Here is a 26205-nt window from a genome sequence, read left to right as displayed (position 1 = left end):
ATATTTCTTTTGTATTTATTCTTTATATTTAATAAAATAAAAATTATTCTATATAATTATCTTTATTTACATAAGTAAAGACACATTAATTATGTTCCATGTAACAAAATTGTACTTGTAACTTTGTACAACCAGTTATTTTTTTATAAGAAATATTTATAAGAAATTATTAACAATGTATGTTTCTGTAAAAGATTAACGTTTATTTTTTAATTCGATAGTTGCTGCATTAATGTGTATATGATAACGATATATGAATTATAGAAATAATAGGCAATCTTATTGGAAAAATAGAAAATCAATATATGAAACATATTGTAGTATTCAAAATTTATCCGGACATAACGGATATTGTCCTTTTTGGCCTAATCTCTCAATTACATCTTCTATCCAACTAACATGACTGGATATTCGTGTATATAAGGAGTACACGTTATTATCACAATAAGTAGATGCACCTTGCTCTATTGTATTAAGAGCAACACTAACAACACCTCGCAGGTACCACAATTCTCCGGTTTTAAAAACTAGTCCTCCGCCACTATCACCATTACAAACAGATGAACCTGAAACATATGATGTTCATTTACTAAACAAATTCTATTCCAATTTCACAGTTATATTATTATATTATATAGAGATTTAATTTAAAAAATACTCTCTTCAATCTTTTTTTATATTTCTATGAAAATCACACTATCAGCATTATTTGACTATTATAATAATTTGATTAATAATTATATATGATTAACTAAATACTAATTATACATAATTAACTGACCATTTGTATAGCCTGCGCAAAACTTGTCGATAGTGATATATTTTTGTTTTTCTGAATTTTGACTTGCGGACTTGCATTGGTTATACGGAACATATGGCACTGTTAAAGCTTGTAATATTGCACTGGATTCGCTCATTGCTGTTCTGCCAAACCCCGCCACTTTCCCATAAACACCTGCTTCCAATACAACTCTATCGCCATATGAAAAAGGATCTATACATATAGGGACCAGCCAGGTGGACAATACAAATGGTTCAACAAGTTCCAATATTGCGATATCCGATACATAATTTCCTATGAGCCCTAAATAATTGCATGAAATGTAAATATTCTTCACCTGCAAAAAACAGGTATAAGACATCAGAATTGACAATTGTATGTTTCATATTAGTTATGTTTACAAACCTGACCCTTTCTGACAAGTCGTTGATCGTGCCAGGGAAAATCGAAATCGCGAAAAACATTGCCCGTTAATATATGTATCAGTTTAGGGTTTCTTATAATTTTCTTAGTAACCTCGTCGTATACACAATGAGCTGCTGTTATCAGAAGATTCTCTTGAATAATGGAAGCACCGCAGAAATATTCCTTAGTGCCGTTTTGTGTTTCAAGATACATAGAAGCATGCCATGGGAATTCCGTGATATTGGGCCGTACGCCATTTACAATGAGCGGTATAACATCAGGGGGTAGTATACCGCAAACTACAACATAGATTTCGATTAAAAAGGTCACGGTGCGACCTTCCACATTGGAGAATTCACACTGTATCTGTTCTATTGCTCAATTATGATTACATAGGTCGGCATTCATTCTGATTGGTATATCCTTTTAGATCTAAAAATACATTCCAATTAAATGCAAGAGTTCGCTAATTACGGTAATTACTAAACCGAATTAACGTTGCTGTGTAAACGTAGTCGTAGTCGGATTTTATAGACAGGGTGTCTAAGAGCATTCGTTCACCCCTTTTATATCGGAGGGAGGTGGTTTTTAATAAAAACCTTAAAAATTCTAATAAGTAAATCAGCCATGCACTATCGGATAGCGATATTTTCAACTTACGGTTCCAACCGGAAGTGGGCTATCTAAGCCGGAAGTTCATTTTTTTAATGGCACGAGGTATATTTTAAAACAGATTCGAGTTCTACGTAAAATATTATGAAACTTTTGTCCGAAACATTTTCGAACATTTTCCGAAAGTGCCTCTCTTGACCATGAAACGACATCGCTTTCGACATCGTTTACGATATTGTACGGCCCATTTTATCGGTTACTGCATCTGAAGATAAACTTAAGATGGCCATAATTAAGCCTCTACCTGGTATTCATATCCGGATCTTATATTTAAGACGGTCTTAAATATAAGATCTGACTATGGCCGGTATTCACAGATTGATCAATTTCTTAAGGCTTAAAATTCTACTGTAGACCTAGCCTAAGAGCGCAAGAAAAAACGGTGTGAAAAATACTCCTAAAAATATTTGTGTCAAAATTATATAAATTTCCTTTTTTGGGCTTTACGAGACTTGGAAGTACAAGTGGGACGCGTAAGGCAGAAATTTTTTGCTACTAAAAAGTAACTTCAGTCGTTCCCTGTTATCATTATAGCAAATTGTTATCAAATATAGCAGGCATAACCGAATCCTACGTTTACATCGACAACTTTCCATATAAGGTAAAAAGCTCTTTACGTGCAATAGATATGTGCTTCATGCATTGTATACGTCGTATCCCTTTCAAAGTAGCTAGCCATGACTTTTTCTTCAGCAAGCTATTTATCAATTTAAAATTTAATGGGAATGAGCGTGTACCACCTATCGCAATATTGATGAATGATTATTTGCAGTTAACAAATAATTAAGTTTGTTTAAATTCTAAGTTAACAATAATTTTATTAATTATAAGTTTATAATTTAAATTTATAATTTACGAGAATTATAGTTATACATAATTATAATTATAATTTACAACATATATAATTATAATTTACGTAAACATAATTATAATTTAAGTTCCTAATGTATAATTAAAAACATTTTTCTTCTTATAAATTAGAAATAATCTTATTTTGTGTTCTCTTATATTTAATTAATTGATAGTTGTCTTATATTGAGTTTTAATTAATTAATAAATATGTTTGGACGTTCATAAATAAAATATCAAAATGTAGGATAAAAACTTTTGAAAGCTTTCTTTAGTCTTCTAGACGTGTTTGGCACCGTTTATAATTACGTGATAAATCTAATGCAAGAAGAGCTGTATTGTCCAACTTTGTTCAGGGTAAATTATGGAGAAAAAAGAAAACTGATTATTTTTTTGGTAAAATTGTTTTCTTTCTTATCGTTTATTACGATGATTTTGAAGTGAATAATCCTTTGGGGAATCATAAAGCAATTCAAAAGATAGACTTATATTATTATTATTCCATGTATTCCATTAGAATAATGTTCCACATTGGATGAAATTTTTGTTATTTTATTATTCCATGCATTTGATAGAGCCCATTTTAAAAATGCAGCTATGTTTTGCATATTAGTAGATGAAATCAACTTCAGAAGTGTGGTATTGTTTTACATCTGACACAGGGTGACCAAAAAGTATATTTTATTCTTGGTTTATTAACTGGGGATAATCTTGGACTCAATATTAGGTTATTCAATGGGTTTTAATGCTTATTTTCGCTTTTGCACTATACCAAAGGAAGATTGTGAAAAAAGTTACTTCATACGAAAAGAAAATTTGAGAAGGACATAAAAGTACTTGTACGTGAATGGTATTCATAACGATCTATCCAACTTTGGTTTAAATGCATTTTCAATTTAGAATGAAGTTGAAGGATTTCATGTTTATGAAAATTTTGCTTCAGACTCTTTATTACATAAGATGGCAGAAGGTTGTGTATGATATGGAATGGGCTATTTGTTATATCACTTAATATTCAAGGAGAAACACTTTGTAATTCGTGAAATTAATGATAGAATGAAGACTTTTGATTATTATATAAAAAGATTTTCGAACAGACCACCACTTGTAACAGAGGAGGAAGTAAGAAGCAAGTATTTAAATGTCAGGTACTAAAATGATAAATTTTTTTTAACTTTTGGTTTTTTGGATTGGAAACTTTGTGCCTTGCGGTAATAAATTGTGGTATTTTTATACTGTTTTATGTGAAATATTTGATATTGTTGCTGCTACTAATATTATTTTAGCTTTAGTTATTAGTTGCTACTACTATTTAGTATAATGAGACAAGAATAGACTTATCAAGAATAGGCTTAACAAGATTTGTGTGAATGTTACATATTCTAGAATAAATATTACTCTACATTAGCATTCAAAGGAGCTCTGCAAATATGTATAAATTAGTAAGTCAACTCAGATTTGTATATAAATTTGAAATAGGACCAAGAAACATTTTAAATTGCCTGAAAGCGAAAATTTAGATTCGTGTATCTCTCTTGATTTTAGAGTAGCTTGTATAGAGGGGTTCCATGAGTTGATTACAAAGGAACTAGATACAGAACTTCACTTTCAACATAAATATACTTAAACTTTACAAATTCATACATAAATTGCAGAGAAAGACGCATTGAAATGTAACCTTTCAGAATATGTATATATATCAAATGTTTCAGCCACGCGTGAAATGAATTCACGTATTCAAACACCATCTATTGAAAAACGCTACGAACTTTTGTTCCAATACAATACATGAATTTCATTTATAAGAAGAAATTTAAGAGCTCAAATAAAAAAACATAAAAAATAATAATTACTTGTATCTCTAAATAAAGTTGGCGCCGCATTTCTTTTTAATTTTAATAGGTTATCAAGACGATTATTCTTCTTCATATCAGGAGTAAAATGTACTTATAAATTGAAAATAATTATCATTTACAAAAAAACACTTGCTGACAAATATTAATATAAGTGATTCTCTGTATGAAAAAATAATTATGTTCAAATAATTATATTTGACATAATACCAAATATTTATTTGATGTCCGATTTTCTTTTTTTATGTTGGATACCAATTGGCACATCCTTGGCACATCCTTGTGAATCTTTCAGTGGAAAATAACATATTTTAAAATGTTTCTACCATGAATTGGAAAAATTTTTTTGCTAAACATCTCGGTATTTTGCATCTGAAGCAAATATATTTAAATGTTTCCTACATATATGTATTTAGCTTAGGATTGGGATTATTGGATATATGCATAATTAAGTGACATTGATAAGTAATTGAATAGTGAAAGTAATAAATAAATTAAAAAGCCCATATTTCATTATTAATAATATATTCAGTAATAACAACATTATTAAATATAACATTAAATGGAACTTACGCAGTATCACAGAAATGCACTAGGTTCAATGCACGTTGCTTGGCAACATAAAATATTTCTAGTCAAGTTCTAACTTTCACAAAAATGTATTACTGTTAAGCTAATGATTAATTATTTATCTTGAATACTTCAAACAATATTGTTAGTAATTAGTAATAATTAAATTATAAAGCTCGCAGTGATCCTAAATATTTAAATACTTAGTGATTAAATACTACCTTATCATTAATATATCATTAATATGAATACTTAAATACTAATATTTAATAGCGCAGAAGTGATGAAATATACCCTTACAGAAATTTAATATTGAGGATTATTGAATTTACAGCGATTAAATATTGAGAAAGCAGTGGAAATACAGTGGAAATACAGGTAGAAAGCATATATCAAGCATATATCAAGCATATATCAAGCATATATTACGGAAAATATTGGCAGCAGAAAACCTAGGATACTTGACTACTAACTAGATCAAGGTTCGATACTGCCGGAACCTGTGTTTTTTCCCATTTTCCTTCTTCCTTTTTCTTTTCTTTTTATTACTCTTATTTTATTATTAATGTTTATTATTATTAATTAATTAATTATTAATTATTAATGTGAATAAAAAACACAATTTTTTTACGTATTTGAAATACAGGCTGTATAAAAAGTACCGCAATCGCAGAATATCTTGAAAAATAACGAATAAAAAAGAAAGTTTAAATACAAAATTTGCAGGCTTTTTTGTTTAAATTTGCTTTAAAGAAGAGCATCTGATGATGACATTGGCCTCAGCGTAGAGGTCAAATTTAGAGGTCATTTTAAGGTCAATTTGAAATTTTTTAATTTGAATTTGAATTTTTAATCCCCCAGTTTTTAACTCTTAAATGAAAAGAACAGAAAATTTTACGTTCAGACATGCTATCATGTCATGGAGTCAAATTGACTGATTAATTAGGAGTCATTTCGAAGTCAAATTAATTTTTCAATAATAATTCTTCAGGAAAGCAGTTTTAAAGAAAACGTTAATACAAAATTAGCAGGGTTTAAAAAGGGGCATCTGATGATGATCTGATGGCCACAGTGTAAGGGTCAAATTTAGAAATTATTTCAGTCAACTTGAAATTTTGAAATTGGGAACTCTGATTTTTAACTCCAGAAATGAATAGAACAGAAAATTTTACGATCGAATATGGTTAAATGTTATAGGGATACACTGATCCCTAGAGGTGATTTCGAGGTGTAATCTGTCTGTTGCGTATTATCATACGCACATTCTACAGTAATCGGCACTTTCAGATGGACAACCCGTCATTGGCTCCCATGAACAAAGTGGATTTCTTAGACGAGTTAAAAATCAAGATTCCCATTAAAAAATTTCAAGTTAACTTTAAAACATCTTTTAAATTTGATTCCTATACTGAGGTTAAAGTCATTATCAGATTCTCCTTTTTAAACTCTGCTAATTTCGTATTAATATTTTCTTTTAAACTGCTTTTCTAAAGAATTATTATTAAAAAATTGATTTGACCTCAAAATGACCCCTATGGGTCAATTTGATCCCATGATGTGATATCTGAACATAGAATTTCCTGCTTTTTTCATTTCTGGAATCAAAAATAAGGGTTCCCGTGTAAAAATATCAAGTTGATCTTGAAATTATCTCTAAATTTGACCTCTACATTGAGGCTAAACTCATCATCAGATGCTTTTCTTTAAAGCCTGCAAATTTCGTATTTAAACTTTCTTTTTTGTTCGTTATTTTCTGAAATATTCTAGAGTTCCGGTATTTTTTATACACCCTGTATATATAAAGAATTTTGTTTCTTTAAAGATTTGCAAACTGTGGAATGATATATTCGACTCTATTAATACATGTTTTTCGAGAAACAATATTACTGGAAATTATGCAATAAATATTAATAGTCTTTTTCCCAATTATTTTATTTCCTGTTATTTATTATAATACAATTATTTCTTTCTATTCACAATATATACACAGAGTACACGTGATATATTTGGATCAATTTCTAGCTGTGGTATAACACTGGTATCAATCAGTGAATTTCTGACAAAGACAGCATCCCAACCAAATCTATCCTTTAGACCTGTTTTGATTATTCCAAATCCTCTATGGCTATTCCAGTATATATAAAGCTTGTTGCTCACACGTGAATTCGTACGCACAACCTTACTTTTATCACATTGTTGACATAATTGAAAGTCGCTGTTTCTTCGACATTGAAAGTAAGGAAATGCGGATAATATTCTTGTACAAATTCAAACTTGGTCATAGTGCGACCGAGGTAACGCGAAACATAAACACTACTTTTGGAAAAGTTCTGTAAGTGATCGAACTTTTAGACGTTAGTTCGAAAAATTTCGGTAGTGATACAAATCTCGACAATTTGCCTCGCGGCCATATGCTGTCAGTGGTTGATGACAATGTTTTGAAAGATATACTTGACAGCAGACTCGCGTTTATCAATTCGAAATATTGTACACAGCATCAGCGTTCGCTATTCGAGTATTTCCTGACACCTGACAACCATGGGAAAGGGAAAAAGCTTGTGTGCCATATAAACTGACTGATAAAGACAAACTTCGCTGCATGGAAATCAGCTCTTCTTTGCTTTCCCGACACAATAATGAAGGAATATTGAATCGAATAGTAACGTATGATGAAAAGTAGATTTTTTATGACAAGCTTCACGTTCTGCGCTATGGTTAGATACTGATGAAACTCCAAAACACCATGCCGAAACCAAGCCTTCATCTATATAAGATTTTAGTGTCTATATGGTAGTCTGCTAAGGATATTGTGCATTTTTCGTATTTGAAAAAGGGTAAAACTTTAAATGCTGACAAATACTACCATGAAATTTATGTTGTGATGGAAAAACGCATATTGAATAGCCGGCATTATTAAACAGACGTGATATATTAAACTAAATAAAATTAGCAGAATACAAATGCAAAGTTCTCCCTCACCCTTCTTATTCTCTTGACCTTTTCCAACAGATCACCATTTGTTTAATCATCTGGGTAGCTTTTAAGTGAAAAAGTATTCCAAATAAAAAGTAATGTGAAAAGTGCATTCGACGAATTTCTTGCATCTCACTCTTCCAATTTCTACGTGAAAGACATTGATGAGTTTGTATTATATTGGGGGAAGTATATTGAGGTAGATGGAGACTATTTCGATTGACAGGATGTATACATAGTGTCCCGTTTTAAAGTTTTTACTAGATTATCCCTTTAGGAAAGTGTTTAAGAAAAAAAATGTTTTGAACAAAAGTTGTATGGTTTCGAGAGGGAGAGATAAGATGGTGGGAACGATACGACTTTGAATTGTTGTTTGAAATTCACGTGAAGGTTACCTTCAATTTCTTAAATGGAATTCCCTATTTTTCATTCCATATTCTTGTAGCTTATATCAAGAACTTTTCAGAACATTATAACTAAATATTTTTTTCGTCAAGTATTTTTCGAGTTATAAGGTTTGGAAATTGCAGTACCGTCAACATTAGCATTACTCAACATAGATATAAGAGCCCCACGATTCGTCACTCCCGTAATATTTGCTGACTCCAAACCGTCTTTGCTGTGTGTTTTAGGTAGTGTTAATGCCGGCGGTACTGCAACTTTCAAGCTTTATAATTCGAAAAGTACTTAATGAAAATATACTTTCTTATAGTGTTTTGAAAAGTTCTCGAGGTAAGCTATAAGAATAATATGCAATAAAAAGTAGAAGGTTTCATTTAAATAATTCAAAATGACCTTTATGTGACCTTCAAAAGATTATCAAAGGTCAAATCGTTCCCATCATCTTATGTTCCTCTTGAAATCATACAATTTTTGTTGAAAATATTTTTTTCTTAAATACTTTCCTAAAGAGATAATCTAGTGGAAACTTTAAAATGGGACACTCTGTACAAAGTGTGCCGAATAAAGGTTTAAATTCAAAATTCAAAAACGACCATTTCATCTGTAATCTAATAAACAATCTAATAAACTGAAATTAATCTATGGATTATTCGCGCGCGTACACACACACGCACACGTTTTGCGCATTTACTAACTCAAATTTAATTTTATTGCTGTGATTGGCCAAATTTCAATCCAATCTCAATCTTAATCTACAATCTGATATGGATATTAGGACTATTGCACATAAATTGACTTAGTTGCATATATATAATATAAGGGCCTTCACACACAAAATGTGTATGTATAGCATAGCTGCTATGCATAACATAAGATATATGACATGGTACAGCTGCATATGCATAATAGCTATAATTATATTATATATATGCGTTTGTGTGTAAGGGCCCTAAGACCGTTTCGACCAATGAGTATGCTTGGTTTGCAGCAAAAAGTTAAATTTCAAAATATTAAAATAGTTTTTCTGCAAATCAATATAATTACTTTATGCTGCAAATCAATATAATTACTTTATGTTAAATGTTCATTTATCCAGACAGTTTTATGAGACGCATATGCAACTATGCCGCTTTATGTGTGACGGCCCTTAAACAGTAAGGAAATTGATTAACCAATCGATATATTTTTTTTAAGTTTATATATTCCAAAAGATAACAGAAATAATGATAAATTTAGCTTTAATCAGAAGTAATTAGGATTTCAACTGGTTGAAATGGACAAAATGATGAACATAAATGATGTTTAGTTATTTTTAAACGTTTTTTATCAATTATTTTGTTCATTATTCGGAAATAGAAACTTCATATGTTGAAAGACAATTATATCAAATATAATTTTGTAACTGGCAGTAACTTTTAGTATTTGATGTTAGATCAAAATAACTCGTAACTGTAGTATATTGAAATAAAATTACCTTTTGCACCATCACTAATAATTCAGAACAAAATTAATATTTTACTTTAAAGTTATCATAGCCGATATTCATAGTCAGGTTTTATATTGGCTGTGATTCGATCTATGCTTACAGCGTTGTAAGTATCATTCTATCTTTATTGTCTTCATTATATGCTAAAGAAAGATAAAATGACACTTTCAGCTTTGTAAGTGTGAATCGGACTACAGCTATATGATCGTCTTAAGTTCACCTTCAGATATTGTACGGCTTATTTCATTACGAAACATCTGAAAATGAACTTAAGACTTAAGTCTTAAATATAAGATTTGACTATGAATACCGACCTAAAAATTAAAAAATTTTCTGTTTCTGTTATTGAAAAAAATCTGTAAAATTTTATATCGATTATATTCATAATTTCTTTAATAAAAAAATTAAACATAAGTCCATTTTTTATTCGATATATGAAAAACTATTTTAATATTTTGAAATTTAACTTTTTTTAATTAATAAAAAAATTGTACTAATGCTGCCGTTCGCCGCCACTGCCGGTAAATTTTTATTCGACGATTCCGTTGCCATCGAAAGCGAAAATTTTCAACGAATCCGCCGCTGCCGATATTATATATAACGGCATAGATGACTATTCGTTATATACCTATCAAGATCTCCTGTTCCTTCGGATTTCAAATTGATAGACAGTCCGAATATTCCTATGATCGATATCCTGTTCTATAATACGTCGTATGTTGCTGTCGGATGTCGAAACGTGGCCGACGGTTCAACTCGTTTTCGAAAAATAAATTTTCTCATTAGACCATTCGGTTACCTTCCGATAGCGACATACGCCGTATTGTAGAACAGCCTTCTGAGACAGTTGCGACATACGTTTACGTAAATTCTTGTGCGTTGACTTCCGACTACGACTTACGCGTTTATTATTATGTCGGAAACAGTTCCGATAATCTTTGTACAAAAACTCTAAAGCACCATCCTTGGTTGCATTCAGCGAATACAACGGTTGTGCAATGATTTAGTAATTCGTCAACATAATTGGTTTAAATTTAAGGATCTAGTAAAGACCAATAACACTGGTATACAATGGCCTTTTTTAATGAAATAAGTCATTCCTTATGTTTATCTGTGCGCTGAGTTTACATCTGGTCGCAGAATTTGCCTATCACCTCAGGATTTTGAAATATCCTAACCTCAAAGCGAAAAAACGCCATTTTTTAAGGTTTTTGAGTTGAAGTAAAAATAAAACGAAGCGAAATAATTCTACCGACAGGATCGTTTCAGCATGAAAAAATCTCGAAAATCATATATCTTCGTGAAGAGGGAAAAATATTTTTTTATTCACAGAAACAAATAACTTGACCTAATGTGATCACGTTTTCGGCAGATACATCAAATATTTCAAATGTATTGGATTGATTTTCGTAAAATATGGTACCCTAAAGTTTTTGGGGTTGCTGATCACAAATCCAAAGTTAAAAATTAGAAATATTCAAATCTAATATGGCGGATCCTAACGAAAACCAAAATGTGACATTAGATAAAGTTATTTGTTTCTGCATATAAAAAATATTTCCCTTCTCCAGAAAAAATATAGTTTTCAATCGATTTTTACATGCTGAATATAATCTTGTTAGTAGAATTCACGTATGTCGCTTCATTGTTATCTCAACTCAAAAACCTCAAAAAAGAGCGTTTTTCGCGCTTTCATCTTTAGAATATCCCGAAATTCTGATGTTATATGAAAATTCTGTGTTCGGATTTGAATTCAGCACATCGAAAAACACAGGAAACGACTCTTTATTTTAAAAAAGAATTCAAGACCTCTCAAATTTTCAACTGCAGCGTTGCTTAAGACCATCGTGTCCAAAGGTTTTCCGTTAATATACTGATGGATCTTCCTGCATGTGTTCTTGTTTTTTCAACTTTTTTCCGAATTATTTAAATTTTAAGGATTTAAGTATGCAAAATGATTCTATCATTTAAAATTTCAATCAATGTAGACTTATTTCTATTTACAGTTGTTTGTAATACGAATTGATTATCGTTAAGATATATATTTATCAATAGCGGACCTGGAACGCATTGTATAGGCTCTGGTTCCCATTGACCGTTCTCATTACAGGTTACACGATCTCTTTGTCTTGAAAGTAAACTTTCACGCCGATAACTGTTTCGGCAAGCCAACGTCGCTGTTGTTCTTGGCGAAACCGGAGATTCGCATGACACCCAATTGCCGTTGTGTATACATCTAGCCTCAACCGATGCCGTACTTAAAGCTTCACAGCGTATTTCTATCAACATTTTAAATATGTCATGTACACGAGCAAAATTTCGATAGTAATTGCTACATTAAAATATTTCATATCTAGAAATTGTAAATCTACGTTTCTAAATAATTACTTCTTTTTAAATATTCGCAAGTAAATACTCCTTAAAATAAATAATTATTTAAATACCTGCACAAGTTGGTATATTGAGCCATTTTCCTTCGAGACTACAGCTAACAAAGGTAGGACCTTTTATTTCATAACCCTGATTACAAGAGTAGACGAGATAAGATCCTGACTGCAATTCCATTCCTTCTGGAATATCACAATCCTGATCACGCATACAATCGATATGCGATCGATGTAGTTTCCAATGACCATTTGGTGGCTGCGAAGGCGTTTTACAAAATCTTGCGCTTGGTGTTACAGGAGGAAGCGAAGTTGTTCGTTCTGTCGGTTTTATTATTGGTGTCGTTACTGTTGTGAACGGTGATGGCCATTTGGTTCCACCACACAATCTTACATCCTCGTCGGATCCATCGGCACAATCATTTATTTGGTTACATCGTTTATCGCCGTCAATACAAGCTCCATAAGCGCAACGGAAAGCCGCTGATGAACAACTGCGAACAAATTGATGTTCCTTATATTATTTGTATTATCAATGACATACGAGCTACAAAATAAATTAACATTTTTATTAAAATATTAATTAAATATAATTTTATCATATCTCTTCTTTAATAAATATATTCGATTTTTAGTGAAATGTGTGTCTCCTTTGATTTTATACACTATAAAAATCGTTGATCGTCATTATCCTAAAGTCAAAGTAATTCCGATCAAATCTCATTTTTTTGCTTTTTCAATTTGTCCTCCTAGTATATATTTTTATAAAATTTGTGTACCAGTTTATATTATATATATAGGTATAATAAACCTGTAGATATCTATTGCATTAAGCAGATTCTGTATTCGACATTTTTTACCAGCTTTATGAGATTGTCTGCTTATGTGATCGTCATTATCCCGTTTTACCCTAATGTAGCTTTCCGTCATACATTTCCGATTCAGACCAGTAATCAGGATACAAAATCATATAATGTATAATCACGAGAATATTCTTTTTACATTTACTTACTTCTTACACATTTATTACACTTTAATAACGAAGAAAAAAACCTCACAATAAGAATATTAACAGCAAGTTTCAATAATGTATATATTGATATCTATTGATGTATAAAACGTTTTTCGTCGACAAAATATTCTAATATTCACATTTAGTTCATATCATCACATATGTCAAAATGTATTATTTTCAAATTATGTTGTAAGCGGTATATAAATGCAACATTAATATATGCATTAATGGCTGTGTCTTAAATTAACTGTTAATGCTGAAAATAGTTTTTTTTACATATTCCATTGATTTTCAATACTTGCAATGAATATTCGAACACAGCCAATAAATCAAGTGGGAAATACATGTTAATAGACATAATTGATTTTGCAATTCGCGCTTTTGTCGTAATAGTTACGTCATGCACTATAAAAATAGACACAAATTTTTTATAAATAAAATGTTTCCAGAGACCGTATATACACTTTTTCATAAAGAAAAAAATGCGAGAATAGACGTGATTATTGTTGTGCATAAATCAATTATTATTATTATTGTTATATATTGAAATGTTTCATGATTACATATTCCACATTTTACTATTAATCATCTCTTACTGTGAGGAAATTTAGAAAGAACGGGTTGCGCACATTTATCGAGCGGAATAGGCGGTTATGGATAGCGTCACGAGTACATAGAGATGTTGCCATCTATCTTTCGAAAAGTCCGTATATCGGAAAATAATATTATTATATTTAGTTAGATTTGGCATAAAATATGGTTAGTGTTTGGGATATGTTAAACATTAAAACATTTTTGAAAAAAAAAACTGAGAGCGCCATTATGCCAAAGTACTCTTTAAATTATTACATTTTCGTTGAGGAAGTTTTTTTTCTATCTGTTTTTTTCACGAAACGTGCTCCGAAAGAAAAATATCGATTTTTTTTTCAAAAGTACTCTCAAAGGGTGTTTCACCACCTAAAAGACTGATTGGGTATATATACAAAAATACATATCCCTTATTTTAATTTAGACTATAACATGATTTCGACCGATTAAATAAAAACCGAACTTGGACGTCCGATGAACGTCCTGTGTTGTCTTAATTACTGTTTTTATTTTAACTAAAGAAAAACCAAGTAATGTCGAAGCACTTCGTAAATTAGAAGAGTATAGAAAAAATATCAAAACGAAAGCAGCTATGTTCTTGTCCATATTGGCGTTAAAAAAATTTTAGTAAATATTCAGAAAACTAGTACCGCCTCCGATTAACATGACCCCGACGTATGTTGTCAAGGGCATGGCCCTGAATAATATTCAAAAGATTTTATACGGCATTCATTGTTCATAAAAAAATTATTAACAAAAGAAGTTTGGAGAATGTACCAGTTAAAATTATTTGCTATGTGTGTAATTGTTTGATATATTATGTGAATGTATTTTTACGCACACATATGTATGTATATATGTTATATGTATTATTACGCACACGTCCTCGTTAGTTAATCTAACCTAATTCAATCCATTACACTGCTAACATTCACAGCGATACATACAACATATACACATACGTGTGTGTAAAAATACATTCACATAATATATCAAACACTTACATACATAGCAAATAATTTTAACTGGTACTTTTCCAAACCTCTTTTGTTAAAACTTTTTAATGAACAATAAGCGCCGCATAACATCTTTTGAATATTATTCATGTCCTTGACAATATATGCCAAAGTCAAACTCATCGGAGGTGGCACTAGTTTTCTGAATAATTATCAAAATTTATATATATTAAAATTGTATAAAGTTATTAAACAAAATTTATGTTTTACATTTTTCTAATTTCTACTTCACATTTTAAACGTATGAAAAAGCAAAATTACTTACGCAACCGATCCACATCTTGCAGATACTTCGTCGGATTCATCTGTACACTGGGGTATTCCATCACATACGTAAATATTGCGAATGCATTCTCCATTGTCACACATAAATTCATTTGTTTTACATTGTATATTTGTTTGATTATTTATGCCTGTCGTGCATTGGGGCAGCGTTTCGTCGCTATTATCGATGCAATCCTTGATGCCATTACAAACGGCATCGCCGTTTACACATGCACCATATTTACACCGAAAGGCATAATCAGGACATAGAATCTCCATTTTTGTGCACTCGGTCACTGTCTCGTCGGATTGATCTTTACAGTTTGCTTTACCATCGCATAATAATTCACCTGCTATACATTCTCCGTCGTGACATTGAAACATCTCTAGCCTATTTAAACAATCAAAACAATCTCGTGTTTATTTGCTTGACTTTGACAAATTATATTAAAGTAAAAAGATAAAAATATTTAGATAAGCGGAAAATAGAACGAAATAAGACATATTTATTTAAAAAAGGGGACATTTTTCGAAAATCGCGAAGTTACCTAAATAGCCAAAAGTGCGCAATCAGATTTCAAGTAGTCGGTCTGTTACAAATTTTTGATTGAAATTAGCAGAAAGGTAATAAATCTAAAATAGGATCTGTCCTATTAGATTATATTGCCAAACTGCTGCCAAAAATCCGACAGAGCCTGTTAACAAGCAATTAACAAAAGTTGTCGGAGTATTTTACAAAAGAGCTGAATCAATTGCATATAGTTATATGAGAATATTTTTTTATTGTCATGTATACTGCAAACATTTTTAGCATGCGACTTCTCACTTTTGACGTCATCAAACAGGACTTCCTTGACAAAAGAGCAAGAGTCTTAAAAATGTTTCCTTGCTTTTTTTTTTATTATAATGTTGACAATTGTTATTGTTCTTTTTTCTTTTTTGAAATCCGCTACAAATTTATATATTTTTTAAATTATAATAATATTTTTATTTCTTATGTTTATATATCGATAGTTAATATATCGATGTTGTATCTCATATGTATATATCGGGTCATCTCATAAGTTAAATGGTATTTTGCAATTTCGAACCAAGTTAAGATATCTTGTTCAAATTTTTTAAACCACAAATGAAGTTTTTTTGTTATAGATTGGGACAATTTAAAGTCTGTTTTTTTTTTCGAGGAACTATTGAACTAGTACACACTAGTGTAGCGAAAGTGTAAAGAAGGTACATTCGTTTCAACTTATTACACTAATTTAGAAGTTCTTCGAAAAACAAATCTCTTATATCGATAGCTTAGTCATAGCACAAACGTTGTATGTTCACTGCGAACTATCATAAGTTATATATGACTATTTTTGGCTTCCGAACCAACTTCATAAACTTATAAATTGAGTTTTCTCAAAATATCAAAATGTTTACAACTCAACCTTTCTGAGAAAACTAAAATTTAAAGTTTGTGAAACTGTCCACAACGCCAAAAATACTATTCTATATATATGACATTTTTATTATAAGTTTCGATTATTATTTGGTTATTATTTTGAATTTACTAACAATTTATGATTGAACATACATTTGCACTACGATATACGAGATCTGTTCAAAAAATATCACGAATTTTGAATTTCCGCGGGTTACGTATATTCGATTTTCGATTTTTTTGTGGCGTTATATTGGTACTCATGTCCTTCACTTATGCCGACAAGCTCGGCAATTTTGAATATTCAGTTTATCTTTGACAGCTGTTTTGCTTGGACGTGTTTTGGCTCGTCTTCGATTTTTGCCTGTTCCAAAAAATGGATCAAAGAATCTGTATCAAATTTTGTGTGAAAAACAAAATTAAGTGCGCGGACGCGGACGAATGTTGACTGTGGCATATGGTGAAGCTACCTTGGACCGAAGCAACGTTTATCGGTGGTACAAAATGTTCTCAGAGGGCCGAGAAGATGTGAACGACGAAGAGCGTGCCGGACGCCCGAGCACGTCAACAACAGACGAAAACATTGATGAAGTGAAGAAAATAGTATTGGCCAATCGTCGAATCACCGTTAGAGAAGTTGCTGAGGACCTAAACATATCGATTGGCTCGTGCCATTCGATTTTTACTAATGATTTGGGCATGAGACGGGTCGCCGCGAAATTCGTACCAACGCCCCTGCTCACACATCGTTGCTTGTGCGCGAATTTTTGGCCAAAAACAACACACTAATGATGCCGCAGCCACCGTATTCCCCAGACCTGGCCCCCTGTGACTTTTTCTTGTTCCCGAAACTGAAGAGGCACATGAAAGGACGACGCTACGCTACGATTGAGGAGATAAAGACGGCATCGAAGGAGGAGCTGAACAAGATCACAAAAAATGATTTTTTGAAGTGCTTCGAGGATTGGAAAAAACGTTGGCACAAGTGTATAATATCTGATGGGGATTACTTTGAAGGAGACAAAATAGATAATCATGAATAAATAAATAATTTTTGAAAAAACACAAAATTCGCGAAACTTTTTGAACAGACCTCGTATAAACCTAATGATTTAATATATAAAGTCAGCGGCACACGATGCTTGTTTTCGTGCTGGATTGTTTGCTGGATGGAAATACTGCTTTTTGATTGTCACCCATTTTTGGAAATGCACAATCAGAACGCAGTATTTCTACACTGTATGTCGCCGGCTTAAGACATAAGAATATGTAAAAAGAAAAAAGGAATACGAATAAATACCATGTAATTTCTTTTATTGTTAATATTTTCAACATAAAACTTTGCAATATAGTAAAACGAATATACATAGATATTATGTGGATGTCTTCATAGTTCACGTAATTTTCATGTGAAATCCGCGTCACACCAATGATCGAATCCACGTGGATTCGATTACCGTTTATGACTGGATGTCCACTCGAATATCTATATGAATTCTACGTCGCTAATCCATATGGCGATAACATGGATTTTACGTGCTGTCTTTGCTAGGAATTGAATGGCGGATCTGTCAATCTTTGTTATGTTGAGGCTGAACGACACTTTCGGTTCTGATTAGGTTAGTCAAACGTGAAAAAACGTCACTCGAATGAAGAGTCCGATCAGGAAAACGCTCTCGCTACAATCTTTCAGCTGTAGCGAATGCACCGCGACATTCACCCAAAATTAATGTCATATCATATGCTTCTTCGTTCGAACAGGACATGGCTATGGCTATGATATGAGTTAAGGCTCGGCTATCTCGCTGCAGAAAGTCAGAGTTGACGTCTAATGTGGTCTTTAATAATGGCGAGAATAAGAAACAACCGAATATACGTAGTTCCGAAGGTAACAAAGCGTTTAGAATAACCTAATCAAAACGGAACGTAGTTATCCTTAGAGCTACTTAATATACATATGCATTTTAATATACATATGCATTGCATCTCTCATAGCCCGGTGCAATGTTGCCAGATGTTTGACAATCGATGTTGTCAAATGTTAAATGCGAGTTTAAAATGTGCATCAGTGATGCGATTTCGAGCTCGAGTTTGCCAGCGTTTCCCTCTCCGCTATATGTAGAGACGTCCTCACATTCGTCTGACACGTACAGTGTACGTATCACTCGGATAAACGGAGCATCTCTACATGCGTAGTGGAGGAGAAAAACTGCTGGCAAGCCCGAACTCGAAATCATATCGCTTCACCTTTATTCATGTTAACGTATAACTATATATTATGACATACTTAATCAGAAACTGAGGTCTGCGTGTGTCGCGTGTGCTTTCATGTTTTTAGTCTCAGAACCTTTCCACACATTTTACAACATTCGATGCTATCCATGAATATTCATAGAACATTTATAGCAGTGTCATTTGAATATACTAAGAACATACAATGAAAATTATGAAAACAGTATGAATATACAAATATTCGTAATGAATATTCATAGAATATTCCCGTGCTACATCTGGGTTGGCACATTTTATTTTCTTCGTAATAAGATATGAAAGGTTCATTATCACATGCTATTTACATCCACAAATATAAAAACATAATTATGGCTTAATACGTCTTTTAACAAATCTTTTATTTTTGCCTTATTTCATAAAAACAAAGACGATAAAAATGGGAAAAAGTTGAACGCGAACGCCTCATAGAAGCGGTCTACGCAAAAAGACGGTCAGTGAATAGGATTTGACTCTTCGTGTTCTGTTTTTTGTTTTTTTCCTTTTTTTAAATAAAATAGTAATTCTTTAATTACTTTGTGAGTGAAAAGACAGAAGAATAAATAAATTTTTAAATGCGAATTAGAAGACGAGACAGGGAATCGAGCAGTCGATTATTGTCTTGCATCGATGAAATGTTCAAGTAAGCGTTTATTTCTTGCCTATAAGTAGTGGACATATACAATTATATAATATATAGTCATATATGGCAAATTTTATATATGATTTTTTTTCTTGGGAGTGAATATCAGAACGCCACTATGAACATATAACATTGTTTTAGTACATTCTATAAATATACAAATATTCGTAACGAATATTCCTTGAATATTCACAGAATATTCCAGCGCTCTCTAGGTTATCACATTTATTTTCATGCTAATAAAATCTCAGACAACGTAAGTGTAAAATCAAGGTACACGGCATTTTAAAGACGTCTTAAATATGCCTGTAAAATATCTTACTTATTTTGTAAGACATCTTTAAGACATTTTATGTCTTGATCTTAGATTGTTGTGTTGTCTGGGATATAAAATATTCATTATAACATGCTATTTGCATCCATAAATATAAAAATGCAATTACGACTCAATTCGTCTTTTAATAATTCTTTTTATGCGTATTTCATAAAATAACAAAAGCGGGAAAAATGAGCGTGAACGCACGATAAAAAGCGGTCAGCGATAGAGATTTAGCTTAGAAGAGCCTGTACACTTCAATCTCGCATCTAACATTTAACAACGTCGATTATCAAATATCTGGTAACATCGCACCGATTCATGTGAGATAAAATATTACTATAGATTCAATTATTATATGTGACGTTATAATTATATAGTATAACGTTATACCATTGGTATTAGTATTATCGACGCGATAAAACTGTAGCCAAATTAGCAATTCTGGTGTGGTATCGCAGATGGGAAAAGTCGGAACTATTAGGTTTAAATAACCATTTCCTTCGTTTTTAAATGAGGTGAATGGGTGGTCTGAAACACCCGGTATACTGAAAATAAGACTTGCATAGATCTGAAACAATATTTTTTTTTAATATATTATACATGGCACTCCTCCATCATCGTTACTCATTAGAAGTCACACTAGAACATTCGGAAACCCTTGACACACGAAGGCACACGGTATCCCCACTATTTTCCTACCGAAAATACAAAAACACAGTACGATGTGGGATTCCCCCCGAACGTAACTTTAAGATGACCTTAAATATAAGATCCGATTATGAATACCGGCCATAAATTGCGCGTGCGAGGCGAAACGCAGGAGACACAAAACGGAGTCTATCTTTTTCTACGTGCACCTCGACCTCCATTCCTCAAATAAAGGTAAACGTTTAGTCTAGATATATTATGTCTACGATTCAAATATTTATACATCCATAGGTAAATATTGTTACGCAATTCTTTTGCTATATGTTATACACGTGCAACAACACATTCCCCAGCCGGCAGTTATTGGTAGACGGTTAGTCCGGATCTACAGGTGTAGTAAGCTTTAAGCCGTAAGAAATTAACCAATCACAGTCAAATTATAGAAGAAAAACCAATAATGATTGGTCAATTTCTTACGACTTAAAGCTTACTACACCTACTGTAGATCGGTACTTACAGAATATAGTCCTTGAGTTTTTGTATTGTGAAGTTTAATGATAGTTAAGGACATTCTACAATGCTCTATCGCCAGTGACGAAGGATGGCAACTATTAGTTACAAAATATATTTTCGATTGCAACAGACAATCGCAGTTGCTAGAGGAGAGTTGTCCAACTTTTAACTCCTTATGGCTTCTGCTCACAAGACGTGGCAACGCTTGCCGCGCGATAGCCAATCAACTTGCCGTCTTTCCTTGAAAACTAAAAGTTTATTGGCTGCCGCGTCACTTCTTGCCGCGCGGCAAACATTTACGTGTCCTGTGAGCAGAAATCATTAGCGATAAAAATTGGAGATCGAAACATCTTATTGCAACCCAAAATAACACTTTATACTCGTAGTTCCCATCCTTCGCGACTGGCGACGCTACGTTTGCGATACATTGTAGAATGCCCTTTAAATATAAAGACTCGTTTTACACGCTTTTATATTGAAAGCATCGTTCTACCTCCATCAGCATGTAAAGGCTTATGCACAATGAAAACTACAGATAACAGAAACAAGGAATAACACAGGCAATAAATTTCCAACCTATCGGAAATTTATCGGAAATCGATACATTGATACGTGGGTTAGCTTACAGTAAGCATATGCACAGTATATACAGTTTCCAGTAGGTTGGAAATTTAGGGAATGTCTCGTTAGCGCAGGGTGCAATAGCACACATCCACTCACAACAGTTGATGCCTAAAATCTTTCCGCTGGATCACCAGAAACCATTAGAACATTTTATATTAAATTAGCCAATCACTTATGTGAGCTAATGGAGCCCACTCGAAACCTATTGCTTCTGATATTTTCGATTCGGTTGTTTATGATTTCCATTGTATATAGCTTTACAACGTTTACAACGCTTTCAGCACGAAAGTGTGCAAAACAAATTTAGCCAAAGGCTAATGTTACATGTATACGATATTGTCGGACGTGCAGATTGGCTGTCGGATAGAGAATTTCTACTACCCTTAACATTTTTTCTACATATCTTAGAAATTTTCTATCCTGAAGTCAATCGGCACACTCGACAAGACAGCCTAAGGCTGGTAATGCACATACGTCGTACGACAAACATTGTCGGATGTGGCCGGATGTGTCAATTGGCTGTTACATAAAGAATTTAAAATTTCTCTAAACTTTTTTTCTAGAAATTTTCCATCTAATCACCAGTTGGCATATCCGACAATAGAGTTGGGCGATACAATATCGATACATAAGGAAATAAGGATTTTTCCTAGAAAAATAGGGCTTTCCCCCAAAATTTGTGGAAAAAAACTTTATTTTTCTGGGGGAAAATCCTATCTCGTTATGTATCGATATTATATCGCCCAAATCTATCCAACAAACTACATTTACTTACTATAAATCGTACGACGTATATAATACCAAAACTAAAACTGCGTTTGAGAAATATGCTCCCGCATAACGCACTCATCCACAAAATGTCAAAGTGAATTACATAGTATTGCCAGATATGGTACATTTGTACCAAATATAATACATTTAATATATTGGTAATATAATGCATAAAATTGGTATTAATAGAATAGAGTTGATATATTTGGTATTAATTGCTTCATCAAATGGTTAATAATAAATCTTTTCTCCTAGCGTATATTTGTGAAAAGTAAACGTTCCTGTATACTTTTATATTAGAAAATGTTCACAAATTCACGCTAGAGTATAAGATTTATGGTTGCTGTAACGCTAAATGGATCTTACCCATAATCCTTTCATCTTCCAATGAGTATGTTCCGCTTAGCACTTGCACCGATGCTAAGCATTGTTCTATCCTTATTGGATGTTATACAGAAACAAGAATAATCTAATATCGTTGCGGACGCTACGTGGAATGTACCTAATATTAAGAATCAGTTAAGCTAGCTAAAATAAGCTTAACGTCTTAGCAAATATTCAAATTCCCAAGCAGCAGGTAAACTTTCGAGGAATGTTCGCTTTACGTTCACTTGGTTTGGTTATCTTCAAACAAAGTGGGAGCGTTCGAAAAATATACGTTTTAGAACTTTTAATATATATCTTACGTAGCAAAAATGTCGCAGTATCATAATTATGCTGCTCTGTTACAATTCCATTTTTTAATTAAAATATATACATCTTGAAGTTTGATTACGTCTATTTATAACAAATTATTTAAAAAATATAGTATTATCTTTCAGCAATTAATATATTTTTTAAATTAAACTTACCAAGCCAAGTGAACGTAAAGCGAACGTTCCTCGAACGTTTACGTGCTGCTTGGGATCATTTCTATATAATTGTGTAAATCTATAGTGTTTGTTTTTGTGCTGGATCCTACGGAAAGATCTCAATTGATCACGTTACAATTGACTACTACCTACCACAACTAGTCGTATAACTTGAAATGTTCTTCGTGTAATAATATTTTTTATAGTGTTTTGAAAAGCTCTCGAGATAAGCTACAAAAATGTGCAATAAAAAGTAAGAGCTTCTATTTAAGAAATTGAAGGTGACATTCATGTGACCTTCAAAGGACTATCAAAGGTAAAACCAATGATACCGTTTTATGCATCCCTCGAAATTAAACAACTTTTATATGAAACATTGTTCTGTAAAATGCTTTGTTTCTGATATATACATTTGTCACACTTTAACTGACTCACCCTTTATATACGATATAGCATGAATGAAGAAGATGACCTAAGCCCTAAGCCTTAAGAAATTGATCAATCACAATCGAATTATAGAAGAATAATCTATTGTGATTGGTCAATTTCTTAAGGCTCAGAGTTTAAATTCTCATTATAGAGCCCTCATTCCAGACTTTAGGTGATTACTAATGGCTTCTGCCCATAGAATGCAGCAACGCTTATCGCACAACGAAAATTCGTGCGGCGGCCAATCAACATGCGGTTTTTGGTGAGAATTAGAAGTTTATTAGGCACTGCACGAATTCCCGCCGCGCGGCAAGCGATGCCGCGTCCTATAGGCAGAAGCCATTAATCCTCCTATTTCACATGCAACGAGTAAGGTAACTAGAATAATACTAGATTGTCGATTGTTCTGTTTATATTTTATATATATATATATTATTCTATTTATATTGCTCATTTCCGCATGTGACATAATCTTCCATACTTTCGCATATTATAGCGTCTTTTATTTGTCGACTTGATTCGACTCTGGCAGCGTTCCAAATATCCCAATAATCTTTGCAGTACATTGCAATCTATAATTTAAGTTACATATACTATAGTTAGCATAATGTAGTAATTAGTGGAACGTTGCTCGAGTCTAGAGCTTTAAATAAATAGAGAAGCGACAAGGTGCGATCGATAGGTGTAATGTATCGAAAGCCACCATCTTATTTCTCCGCATATAACAACGTGGTTTGTTCTTTTTAGCTATACTGCTGAACTACTGCTGAAACGCAATAAGTTAGAGCAAGACGAAAATATAATTGACAAAATATATTCTCAATCTAACTTATTGCACCAATTCAGTAGTGCTATTAAAAAAAAACAGACCCTTTGTTTCAATTGATCAATTCACTTTAAGTCCGAATCAAATTGTCGACTGTGAATGAACAATTAATGATTATTGATCTTTTTTTGTTAAATCTTTAAATTTAGAGCGATTAACGAATTACTTAACCGTTGTACAATTTTATGATCTGTTAATTTTTATTATAAATTTTTATAAAGTCTCTCATGAAAACAATATCTAAAAAATTATCTAAATATGTAGCGCTACTTATCTCTCATCTAGATAAATCAAAAGCAAAATCATCTTCATCTCATCTAAAATGCATTTTCAGATTTTTATCTTATCTTCATCTAGATGAATCTAAAATCATCTAAGGTAAATACCGGAAATTGGCAGAAAAGTTATTTGACAAATTGTGACGATAATTTACCCGTAGATAGGAATAGTATGGCACTGAAACACATGATTTAACTAGCCAATCAGATGATTTCCCTCAATATCGTTTCTCTATTTATCTAGTGGCATTTTCGATTTGCTGGCTTGATCCGACTCGGGTAGCGTTCCGATAATTGCTGCAGTATTGCAAACTATAGTATATGTAACTTAAATTATAGATTGTAATATTACAAAGATTATTGGAACGCTGCCCGAGTCGAGTCAACATATCGAAAACGACATAAAACTCTACCCAAGTCGAGTCTGCAAATTAAAAATGCCATTAATCTCGAATGAACGTATTAAAAATGATTATAGTTTTGTAAATAGTGTAGAAATGCAATAGAATGCAAATAAAATTAGCAAATGTAAAGGTGCGTTTCACGCATATCCGCGTATTTATCTATAGTATATGTTATACATACTATAAATAAATGCCACTCATATACATGAACAGAATGCAAATATTTCGTACATTTTAACGGAATCTAGTATATTTTTTGGTGCTCAATTTTCTGATACTGAAATTTATTTCCTTCCGACAACACTGATTACATATTACGCTTATTTGAAACATCAATCTAAGAATCTATGAACGGAGCACAAGACAGATTGGGTGGGAAATCCGCGGTAAGAGGTGTAATATTGTCTCTCTTTACAATAAGACACCGTCAGGTGTCTCCGCCGCGTACCCGATGATTCCCGAAAGACTAGATATATTGTATATTCTTTATTTTCGAATTAAAACTCAATAAAACGACGTTCAATTGTCAAAAACTGAAAATGCAATTTTTTCAGCGTCTTTAAGAAATTGTTACGCTGTGTATAAACTGTATCCCACGTAAACCTCGAATATTACCGGTTAAATTTGTGACCAATCGGCTGAAGCCGATGTGTCCACTTGTAAAAAGAGACGATAATCAAATAAAAAAGGAAAACATTCTCACTCCCCTTACCGCAAATTTTATAACCTCCTTGCTTACAAGTTCATTTAACGCTTCGTCCATAGATTCTTAGCTCCATGATTTGCATACTCACCCACAGCCAGGATTAACTGCGCCTGATTGTGCATATCCAGAATTGATGGAATCTGCAAAGCATAAAAAGTTGTTGTACACAAATAATTTAGTATTTCCGTTCCTTTACATTTTTCATCTCTCTCTTTCTCTCTCCCCCCCCCCCCCCCCCCCC

General features: G+C 32.4%; 1 protein-coding gene across 1 annotated transcript in view; it reads right to left on the bottom strand.

The window, feature by feature from the left end:
- Positions 1-71: 71 nt before the first annotated feature.
- LOC106751905 (limulus clotting factor C-like) overlaps positions 72-26205 on the bottom strand; it is a 27382-nt gene continuing 1248 nt past the window's right edge. The window contains exons 2-8 of the mRNA XM_014633160.1: positions 26053-26104; positions 15260-15649; positions 12436-12869; positions 12052-12270; positions 1187-1485; positions 782-1118; positions 72-566 (exon numbers count right to left, since the gene is read on the bottom strand). Of these exons, the coding sequence (XP_014488646.1) occupies positions 325-566; positions 782-1118; positions 1187-1485; positions 12052-12270; positions 12436-12869; positions 15260-15649; positions 26053-26104 (1973 nt within the window). The 3' untranslated portion in view covers positions 72-324. The remainder of the gene's footprint in view (positions 567-781; positions 1119-1186; positions 1486-12051; positions 12271-12435; positions 12870-15259; positions 15650-26052; positions 26105-26205) is intronic.

This window comes from Dinoponera quadriceps, unplaced genomic scaffold (assembly GCF_001313825.1).
Source record: "Dinoponera quadriceps isolate SergipeBrazil2010 unplaced genomic scaffold, ASM131382v1 scaffold316, whole genome shotgun sequence".
Classification (NCBI taxonomy): Eukaryota; Metazoa; Arthropoda; class Insecta; order Hymenoptera; family Formicidae; genus Dinoponera; species Dinoponera quadriceps.
This window is presented reverse-complemented; position numbering and strand designations above follow the sequence as displayed.